The sequence below is a fragment of the Taudactylus pleione genome, unplaced genomic scaffold, assembly GCF_031769625.1.
Source record: "Taudactylus pleione unplaced genomic scaffold, aTauple2 ptg000147l, whole genome shotgun sequence".
In the NCBI taxonomy this organism is placed as follows: domain Eukaryota; kingdom Metazoa; phylum Chordata; class Amphibia; order Anura; family Myobatrachidae; genus Taudactylus; species Taudactylus pleione.
In genome coordinates, this window is record NW_028284549.1 from 4,466,587 (window position 1) to 4,477,577 (window position 10,991).

Here is a 10,991-nt window from a genome sequence, read left to right on the forward strand (position 1 = left end):
TGGAGAAGGAAATTATGAGTGCTAAAGACAAGTACAATTGGATGAGTTAGTAATGTATTTAATAACAGTAAAAAATGGCAATTAAAAAGACACAAATAAATGAAGTAGTAATCATTCAATGAATCATGGAATCATGGACCAGCAAATCACATAAATATACAATGTGCACTAATGTGACAATTCAAGCTACAATACGGAAAGGATCATTCACTAGAAATCATAGACCAGACTGGTTCCTTTCTAAAGGTGCATGAGTTCAAGTTCCATATTGTGCATATATAGATCAGAGTTGTTAATAGAATGTCTATGGACCGAAGATAGTACTCACAAGTGCAAACAGGGATCCGGCTGTCTCCTCCTGCAAACTTTTACTCTCCAAGCCGTATATGACACGGTGTGCTGGGTTAGTCCTGATACTGACCGGAGACGGTGCTCACAGAGGGTGGTCAGAGACCCGAGTACTTCTCATTATGGGTCTCATTCAGACCCGGTCGCAAGCACTGATGTTCTCGCAACCGGGTCGATAGTTAGCCCTGCGCATGCGCAGCGGCCGCACTGCGCGTGCGCAAGCCCCGGAGCGAGAGAGAAACTCTCACGCTCCGGAGCTCGCTACAAAAGGGGCGGCTGTCGATGTTGATCGATAGCTCGTCCCGTTTTGTAGGCGGACTTGGGGGGTGGTTTTCAAAACGGAGGCGTTCCTTAAGGAACACCTACCATTTTATGGGCGGCCGCACTGACATCATCAGTGATGTCAGTGGGGAGCTTCCTGCTCGATCAGAGCAGGAAGCTCCCTGGGGCTTGCGGTTGCCGAGACCCAACCTTAGGGTCTCGTCGCAAGCCCTGATGGTCGCGATGGTGTTCACCATCGCGACCATCAACCTGGTCGGTCGTTAAGCTGTGGGTGGTAACCCACAGCTTAACTAACGACCAGGAGGCCGCACTTCGCTTCTTGCGACCGCCTCTGAATGAGGGCCTATGTCCTTTGGTCCCCGCGCTGCACGGGAGAACAGCGTGCCGGGCTAATCCTTACAATTGGACCCGAGCAGTGAGACCTATCCACATAGTGTCTAGGTCAACTGCGTGCTGTGTTGTTCCAGGTTTTGAAGTGCGGCGTTAATAATCAGGATCACCGTGGCAAGTAGAAGTAGCAGTCGTGCTGTATTGGAAATGAAGCGTCAATGTAGAATAGCTTTGTGCTAGGTCCAAAAGTCCATGGGATATTCAGCCTTGACGCGTTTCTCTGGGTGAAATGGCTCCCAGTTTCCTCAGAAGGCATAGTGTGGGTGAGGCATTAGAATGGCCTCATATAAGGAGATTGTTCCCACAATTGATGTCACTTAGTATTTAATCATTAATACGTGTGGTGCTAAAGAGCAAACACAAAATGACTTGCTGGTGTCTTTAGTAATAGCATGCATATATTTTTAAGCATTCTACATGAGAATAAAAGCAATACTATCCATAAATATAGTAAATATATAAAACAAAACAGGTAAACAAATACTTATAAAAATAAATAAATTTAGAGCCAGAGTTGGACTGGCCCACAGGGGTACAGGGGAAATCCCGGGTGGGCCCCACTGCCTGTTGGCCCACCCCCTTCTCTAGGTGTCAGGTTCCAGACCTCAAATTATAGATTGTTACTCTATTAGATGGTCAGTTACCAGGAACACTGATCGGCATGTGGGATTGGTTCTCTTCTAGAGAAACTACACCAAAATTTGCCCATTGGTTAGCCAAACATCTCTGGTGGCTGACCACATCCTTTAAGCATGGGCCCCTACCACTGCGTTCCCCGGTGGGACGTGCATGGCCCAGTCCAACACTGTATAGAGCAAAATATTAGTAATAGTAGAGCTGGTGAACTTATATTGACAAATAAACAAAACAAAAAAAAAACTAAGGATAAAAAATTTTACTATATTTTTATAAACATAAAAATATAACAATATAAAATATATAAGCCCATATTTAGATGTTTATGCATAAGTGGAAGAAGAATATATAAATATAAATACAGAGAATTATTATTATTATCTTTTAACCGTTTTGTGGCGACCTATTGAGCAGTGGTGGTGTTAGTGATTCTAATTGTACATACTAAAATAACAATACAGGAGTGGAAATTATTATCCATCATCCGATTTTAGTTTTATGTTCAATACTTCTCAAGTTTAATTATTGTTGCATATTCAATTTATATTTAAAAAAATAAATAAACACTAAACCCAGAGTGGATATTCGTTAAAAGTTCCACAGCCGCCACCTGCATTTAGTACAAGAAGGATGACTCTCTCAGAGACCCCCTTAATATTGTGATAGGTAGACTCTGAGACGCCCCCAGATCCCGGCGACCCTAGGCAGCTGCCTAATGTTAGAGCCGGCCCTGGTCCTAGGCCAGCAGCACCTAGCTGTATTCTTAGGGTTATCGAGCATGCATAAAAAAACTTATTAGACTAAAGGCAGTACGTTGTGTGTGTGTCTCCGGCCATAATGGTGCCATCCCTGGCTGGTAATGCTTGGAAATGGTAATGTAAAGTTTGTGGGGACCCCACTCAAACCCACCCCCTCTATTCTTCCAGTATTAACAAGGCTGATTAGCTAGTTCGGTTTTTTAAGTGGGAGTGGGAGACCTTAGGGCCTATTTATTTAAACAAAACAAACACCATACAACTCGCTGGAATGACTTGACGCGTCAACGTCAGCTTGGAAACTCTCTGTGATTTTGCAGCCCATCACATTTCCCTGGATAGAGAGCCCCATGTTTCAGAAAGATAAGAGAACAAGTAACCTTCAGTAAAAATGAGAAAACTGTGGGTCTCATTCAGACCCGCTCGCGAGCGCAGGACGCTCGCAAGCGGGTCGATGGTACCCAAATGCGCATGCGCACGACGGAGGGAGCTCCGTCATGCGCATGCGCGAGACCCGGCGAGCGACGGGGTAGCCGTCGCTCGGGGTCTTGCACCAAAGGGGGCGTGCTGTCGATGGTGAGTGACAGCACGCCCCCTTTTTTTGGGCGTGCCGGGGGTGTGGCTGCCAGACGGAGGCGTTCCCATGGGAACGCCTACCGTCTAGGTCCGGCCCCACTGACATCACTAGTGATGTCAGTGGGAGTGCTTTTGGCTCTGATAGAGCCAAAATCACTCCAGGGCTTGCGGCAGCGAGACCCTACTGCAGGGTCTCGTCGCAAGCCCGATGGTCGCGATGGTCTTGACCATCGCGACCATCATCATGGACGCTCGCTATAGCTGTGGGTGGTAACCCACAGCTATGCGAGCGTCCAAGACGCCGCTCCAAGTTGAGGTAGGAGGGCCCTGATTCAGAGCGAGCGCTCTGGTCAGAGCGTCCGGCTCTGAATCAGGCCCTGTGTTGTGATGTCCTTATAGCAGAGCACCTGTAAAGCTGGTCGTCTTCTGGCCAGGTGTTGTGTCTGTTTAAAGGTGCATACACACACAACGATTTTTGAACGATTATCGTTAACGATGTAGTTTGTCGTTCAATCGTTGTAAAAATCGTTCACTTTCTGAGTTAAAACAATGAACGATTATCGTTCATGCGCATTCACGTTTGTAGTTTGTAGTTCAGTCAGACTGACCAACTCAACGATTTTCATAAAGGGAATATGCAAAAATCGTTTGTAGTTCAAAAAAGTAGTTCATTACACTTTAAAAAATCTGACAGTTATGGAGAATACACACGGTCAGATTTGTCAGATCTGTCTGAGGAACGATTGAACGATTTTACCAAAGATTTGAACGATTGAACGATTTTTGACTGCATTAAAATGAAAGGAATCGTCCAAGTCTGACTACAAACACATCAGATGTCAGATATCGTTATCTGACCATCGGGAACGCGCATCGTTCATCGTTCATCGTCCATCGTTCAGGCATGTCAGATATGTCAGATTTTCCTTCAGATATGGAGGATTGAACGATTTTTTCGTTATCGTTCAGATCTGAAGAAAAATCTGACCGTGTGTATGCACCATTAATCTGACAGAAAATCGTTCATAAAATCGTTGGTAACAAAATCGTTGTGTGTGTATGCAGCTTAAGTTTTATATGCCAGAAATCAAGGAAAAAAGAAACTTACTTAGGGGTCTATGTACTAAGCTTTGGATGGAGATAAAGTGGACGGAGATAAAGTACCAACCAATCAGCTCCTAACTGTCACAGCCTGTAACATGACAACAGCTGATTGGTTGGTACTTTATCTAGCTCCACTATACCTCTCCCCAAGGCTTAGTACATAGACCCCTGCCAGCAACTTACCTGTCACCCCTTTTATATATAAGTTGTGGCACTTGGCTTTTGTGAACTTTGGGCCTGATTCAGACCCACTCGCGAGCGGTTGTCCGCTCGCAAGTGGGTCGATGTTCTGGACTGAGCATGCGCACGACGGAGGGAGCTCCGTCGTGCGCATGCGCCAGACGCGACGAGCGAAGGAAAGTCCTTCGCTCGTTGTGTCCGATCAAAGGGGGCGTGCTGTCAATGTTGATTGACAGCACGCCCCCTTTGGTAGGCGTGCCGGGGGCGCACGCTCTGAATGAGGGCCGGGCTCCATGAAAATGGAGCGTCCTCCTGGACGCTCGTAGAGCTGTGGGTCACCACCCACAGGCTATACGAGCGTGCATTTTGATGGCCGCGATGGTCGTGACCATCGCGACCATCGAAATTGCGAGCCGGAGCCTGCGGTCGAGGTTTTCAACCGCAAGCTCCGGAGTGATTTTGGCTCTATCAGAGCCAAAATCACTCCCACTGACATCACTAGTGATGTCAGTGGGCCGGCTTTTGACGGGAGGCGTTCCCGTGGGAACGCCCCCGTCAGGGAGGCACGCCCCCGGCACGCCTACCAAAGGGGGCGTGCTGTCAATCAACATTGACAGCACGCCCCCTTTGATCGGACACAACGAGCGAAGGACTTTCCTTCGCTCGTCGCGTCTGGCGCATGCGCACGACGGAGCTCCCTCCTTCGTGCGCATGCTCAGTCCATAACATCGACCCACTTGCGAGCGGACAGCCGCTCGCGAGTGGGTCTGAATCAGGCCCATTGTTTGTTATGTATGTTATTGTATATTTTAATTATTTTTTATGTTAATTAGAGGGGGAGATGTACCAAGCCTTGGAGAGTGATAAGATGGAGAATGCTGTCGGTTATCTAGCACAGTCTTTTAAATAAAAGTTAGAAGTTGACTGGTTGCTTTGCACTTAATCTCTCTCTAAGGGGTATATTTACTAAAGTGTGGGTTTTATAGGAATGGAGATGTTGCCCATAGCAACCAATCAGACTGTACTTATCTAGCACCTTCTAGAAGATAATAGCTAGAATCTGATAGGTTGCTATGGGCAACATCTCCACTTCTATAAACCCGCACTTTAGTAAATATACCCCCAAGACTTGATACATCACCCCCACAATGAGGCCACTATTTAATAGTCTCTCATTATCTTCTCTTCATTTAGACGGTTAGTCCTATATTTACCAATGCCACCACCACCGTGATGAATCCAAACTTTGATGGAGATGGAGAATGATTTCCGTTCCAATGATGCCATATACGAGAGAAAGATCTAATATTCTTTTTACTTCATTTATGCCTGTACAGAACGCTGTATGTAAATGTTCACAGCATTCAAGACTATTAACGTTTCCAAACATGGACGATGCTGGTAAAGGATAGATAGACCCCAGACCCCCAGAAACATTTCCTTATATGAAACATGTTCAGTCTGACTTTCAGGTGCAGCCTAAGGCGGTGTTTGCACCCTTCCATCAAAAGCAGCAAAAACACCGTCAACCTGCATAAAGTGACCCCGCGGACAGATGCTTCCAGACAGAGAAAAAAGTCATCATTCTAAAGAGATTTTTTTTTAAATGCTGGATTGATGTAGTTTTGTATAAACAGTTATGTGAAGTATATTTTTCAGTGCCATAATAATTATGCAGGGCCGTTGTAAGGGCTGGGGGACCCGTGTCTTTGTTATTCTTGTGTTATACCAGCCATCTTTCCGCAAAGATCGTAAAGATGGCGCCACAGGAATAGCTATGGGGAAAGGGGGGTACTGCACACCAAGCCTTTAAAATGGCCCTAAAATGAGTATAGGGCTTGGGAGGCACTGCACAGGCAGACACAGTGTAATTTAGTTGGTGCACAGTTTGAGGAATGTGTGCTCCCCTGGGCCCATGACTGTCCGTGTGCAACCATAATAGATACCCCACTGCGAATATGTGTTTTTGTCTACTAGTGGCTTTGTCAGTAATATATAGTGCTGCTTATGTAGAGTCGTTCGCCAGTTTCCGTGATTTCACACCACATGCTAAGGAAGAATCAGACACGGACTCCGCAGCCTAGACAGCCCCCTGGAGCGTCTTCAGTGCTTCTGGGTACTGGCGGCCCCACCCCCATCGTCATGACACCCTGATGATGGCTTACAGTAAACCAGGCGCGTGGGATGTTAATCTCGAGACCTTACAGATCTGCACATATTCAGAAACACAGTATTTTTTTGGAGGGGTTTTTAATAATAATAATAATTTACGCCAATTTTGCTACGAACTCTTCGTCAGACCCAGTTTGTTTATTTTAAATAAACTAAGGGAGAAAGTAAATGTTAATAATAGGCACATTTAAAGCACGCAGCATCCTAGCAGGAGACGCACATAGTAATTACTGGATGTGAGATTTGCAGAGCTGTGCTGGTAGCTCTGATCCACTCGCCCATCATCCCTGGATCGCGCTAGGTGGTAAATGCACCCATTTTATTCATATCTCTGCTTATTGTCATCTCTGACATTACTAGAGTGAGAGTGACTGGGCGAAACCACTGACTTACAGGATGCACTCTAGGGGGCAAATTTACTAAAGTGAGAGTTTTTAGAAGTGGAGATGTTGCCCATAGCAACCAATCAGAACCTACTTTACACAGTAACTAGCACCTTCTAGAAGATAATAGCTAGAATCTGATTGGTTGCTATGGGCAACACCTTTACTTTAGTAAATTTACCCCTTAGGAGTTAGGAAATAACAGGAAAAAATAAAACAATTAAACCTGGGACAATAAATATTGCTACGAGGAAGCTCTACCTAAAGTATATATAAGCGTATATTTTAATATTATCGTCCTCATACTGAATCGGATGCAAAGTGGCTGTATTTGCGGGAAGCTGCGGAACCCGGATGTACTGTACTGCCTTATGTGAAGACCGGTATCCGTACGGTTATGCGCGGTTCTGTACGGCTTCAAACGAGAAATCTTTCCGTCTTCTGTTCTTCCGTCCACAGGTGTCAGAAACGGGGGCTCCCCTTTGGTGTACGCAGTACTCAGGATAGCTACACGCCCACGGCACTCCCATGGGACCAATCTCTTGTATGTGCCCACAGCGTTGTTTCCTAGAAATGTGAATTTCACATAAAGAGAGGTCTGGCCACAACCCTGCCAGCTCAGAATTTAGATATACAAAAATCCGTAAATTTGCATTCTGTGATGATCAGTCAAGTGGTACATTAACTACTTGGATTGGCAATAGGCATACTTGCCCACCCTCCCGATTTGGTCGGGAGCCTCCCGAAAATCGGGTGCCGCTCCCGACCTCCTGGGAAGGCAGGCAATTCTCCCGGCTGCCGCCCAATCCTCCTATCCCCCCCGCAATGACCCCTGCAACCCCTGCAGCGGGGGGCCGGTGACGCGATTCGCGTCATTTTGACCCCGCCCCCTGCTACACAATGTTTATTTTATCGGCACTGCATAGCGGGAGCGGGGCCAAACTGACGCGATCGCGTGACCCCACTCCCACCACGCCTTCAAGTAATGTCACCCGCCCGGCAACTCCCCCTTGCACCGGCCACGCCCCCCCTGTCCTGCCGATCTGGCTGCTCCCTCCCGGAAGGAGCAGCCATGAAGTCGGCAGGTATGGCAATAGGAGAAGGGGCGCATATGCAGTCTCCATGCGGCCCCCCTCTTCGCCCGTGGCTCAGTAGACTCTGGCATTGTGCACGATTTTCCCAGTGATTTCTGCAGAGCCGATGCAGAGAGGTGAATATTAGATATGGGTGCAGGATATGCTGTGTAGGTCCCCCTGGACCCAGTGGCCCGTGCACACAGCAAACCCTACACCCATAATAGATACTGTACGCCACTGAATAGAAGGCCAAACTTTCCATGTCCTTCCCGGAATTTGGAGCAGGAATTTTGAAATGTAAAATACTGTAGATGATTTGTTCTCTAAAGCATAAGTTAGTAACCCATATAAATTGGGACACCAAAAGCCATTGTTTAACCTACGTCGTTTCACTACAAGACTGGGGGGGGGAGATCTGAGCACATTTCATCCAGTTTAGGAAATCAGAAAAAAATAAAATCCCTGCATGTTAATGACATTTTATAGTCGGAACATCTTTCAGATGTATTATAATGTGAATATCATACAATGCATACAGCACAAATAAGTATTTTAACCATATTTTTTATTATTGCTTTTTAAACTCTCACTCATCAACCATTTTTAAAAAAATATATATATTTTATCTACGATGTTACTTGAAAATAAACGGCACCTTTTTATTTTTACAATAATGTTTTCCTTTTTCAAATATCTATTTATGCAATGCTCAAAAATACAAGAAGTTTAAAAACAATTATGCATTGATAAGTGTGGTCTCAGAAACGCTTCCCATGTGTAAAAATATGCTCTGCACTCCACTTTTTTTTTTTTTTAATCTCTTTTTATTTATAATTTTTGAAAATGTATACATCACAAATATTAACATACACAAAAAAATTATTTGAATAATCAACAATTCAAATATATCAAATAACATATCCAAAATATAAAACTTCACAAAAATCCACATCAATCAAATTTTTGATTTGTTACAAAAATACATAAAATAAAATCAAAATATACAGAGAAAGAATAAAAAGAAGAGAAAAAAATAAAAAAGGGGGGGGTAGGATTAAAGCAAGGCAAACTACGGTATAGTTTATCACTTACAATAAATAAAAATCACTCCATTCCGGGCAACTGTCTATGAAATGCAGAGTACCAAGGGCCCCAGGTAGCATGAAACTTATTTACTGAATCGTGAAGGAGTGCAGTGATATATTCCATAGAAGCCAAATACCATATTTTATTTAACAATGAGGCCATTGCCGGGGCTTCAGTTTGTTTCCAGTTTGTGGCGATCAACAGTTTAGTAGCATTATAGATATGACCACAAAGTTTGTTCTGAGGTTTAGAGAGAGAGTCTCTAGGGGGAGAAACACTGAGCACCTTGAACACCAAAGATGTGACTTTGTCCCAAAGTTTGGATATCACAGGGCAGTCCCACCATACATGTAAATAGGAACCTCTTTGGCCACATTGTCTCCAACATAAGTCCGAAGACCCTGGGAAAATCTGATGTAGTTTTGCAGGAACCATATACCAGCGTGAATGAACTTTGAAGGAATTTTCCTTAATATTAGTGTTAATTGAGGACTTAGCCACCCATTGTGTAATATCTGCCAAGTCGTCGTCCTCCAAACTAATCCCTAGGTCTCGTTCCCAGGTCCGCTCAAATGGTTCCTTAAATTCAAGAGATGAGGGGGCTAACATCGAGTACAAAATAATATCTATCCCTTGCAGCCAGGGTTGTATGTGCATTTGCGCTCGAATGTGGTAGGTTCTCGCATTTTGTTAGGTTTGCTAAGTGAGCGAATAAAACTGCAAATTTGTAAGTATGCAAATTGAAAATTAGAAGATAGACCATATTTTTCGCTTAGGTCTGCAAAATTTTGGGTGGCTAAATCGCCTAGAATATGCATAAATCTAGTTAACCCAGCCGATATCCATGGATGCATATAAGAGTACACGCATCCCAATGGGAAGTGAGGGTGGCGCCATAATGGGGTCAGGGGGGATGGATATGGTGACAATTGTAGGCATTTGTTTAGTTTATCCCAAACTTGTAGGACAGCTTTTACACAAGGAATTTCTCGAACCGAGGCTGGTCTCAAATTAAGGGGAAGCCAAGGAAGGGAACTAACCGAATGGGTTCCCACCAGTTAATTTTCAAGTGTTACCCATTTCCTACTCCCCTCTTCCCAATGCCATGATGTAATGTGGCTCAGTTGCGCTGCGGAAAAGTATCTATCAAAGGTGGGAAGGCCCAAACCACCATTACTCGTCAGGTCCTACTAAGTCTCGGTTTTTTACCTGACCACGCGAAAGAGACACATATTGATTGAACCTCACGAAGATTAGAGGTCGGAAGCACAATTGGGAGTGTTTGGAATAGGTATAATAACCTAGGAAGGATGGACATCTTAACTGCGTTAACACGACCTGTCCATGAGACGCAGAGTGGAGCCCATCTGGACAGATCTTGTTTAATTAATTGCAGTAGAGGGAAGTAGTTAGCCTGAAATAAATGTTCATATTTCTTGGTGATAGTAATCCCTAAATATCTGAAAGATTTAGGTCGCCATATGTAATCAAAATTAGTCTCTAAAAGCTTCTGTGATGGAGGAGGGAGGTTGAATGCCAAGGCCTCCGATTTGGTGCTATTTACTCTATGACCCGGGCATTCACCATAAGCGTTTAATTCGGCCTGCAAATTAGGGAGCGAAGTCGTAGGTGATGACATAGTTAGCAGTAAATCATCTGCAAACAATGATATTTTGTATTGTGAGCTTCGCACAGGTACCCCCTTAATATCAGGATTATTCCGAATTTTAGCCGCAAGAGGTTCTATGCTCAGGGCATAGAGCAAAGGCGAAAGTGGGCAACTTTGTCTTGTACCTTTACCCAAAGCAAAAAACGGTGAGGAGAGGCCATTAGTTAATACTATAGCCGATGGTTTAGAGTATAGAACCTTAATGGCCAACAGAAAACTACCAAAGAAACCGTACATTAGTAGAGTTTGAAACATAAAAGGCGAAGATAACCTATCAAAGGCCTTCTCTGCATCAAGTGACAACACCACGGCTGGTATCTCATGTTTATTTATA

At 44.6% G+C, this 10,991-nt stretch overlaps 1 protein-coding gene across 3 annotated transcripts in view; it reads left to right on the forward strand.

Moving 5' to 3' along the window:
• The window catches only part of ITGB2 (integrin subunit beta 2), a 107,830-nt gene extending 99,281 nt beyond the window's left edge, over nucleotides 1-8,549 (forward strand). For all 3 annotated transcript variants that reach the window (XM_088474128.1, XM_088474129.1, XM_088474127.1), the window contains one exon: nucleotides 5,466-8,549. In XM_088474128.1, the coding sequence (XP_088330254.1) occupies nucleotides 5,466-5,537 (72 nt within the window). In that variant the 3' untranslated portion in view covers nucleotides 5,538-8,549. The remainder of the gene's footprint in view (nucleotides 1-5,465) is intronic.
• Nucleotides 8,550-10,991: the final 2,442 nt, after the last annotated feature.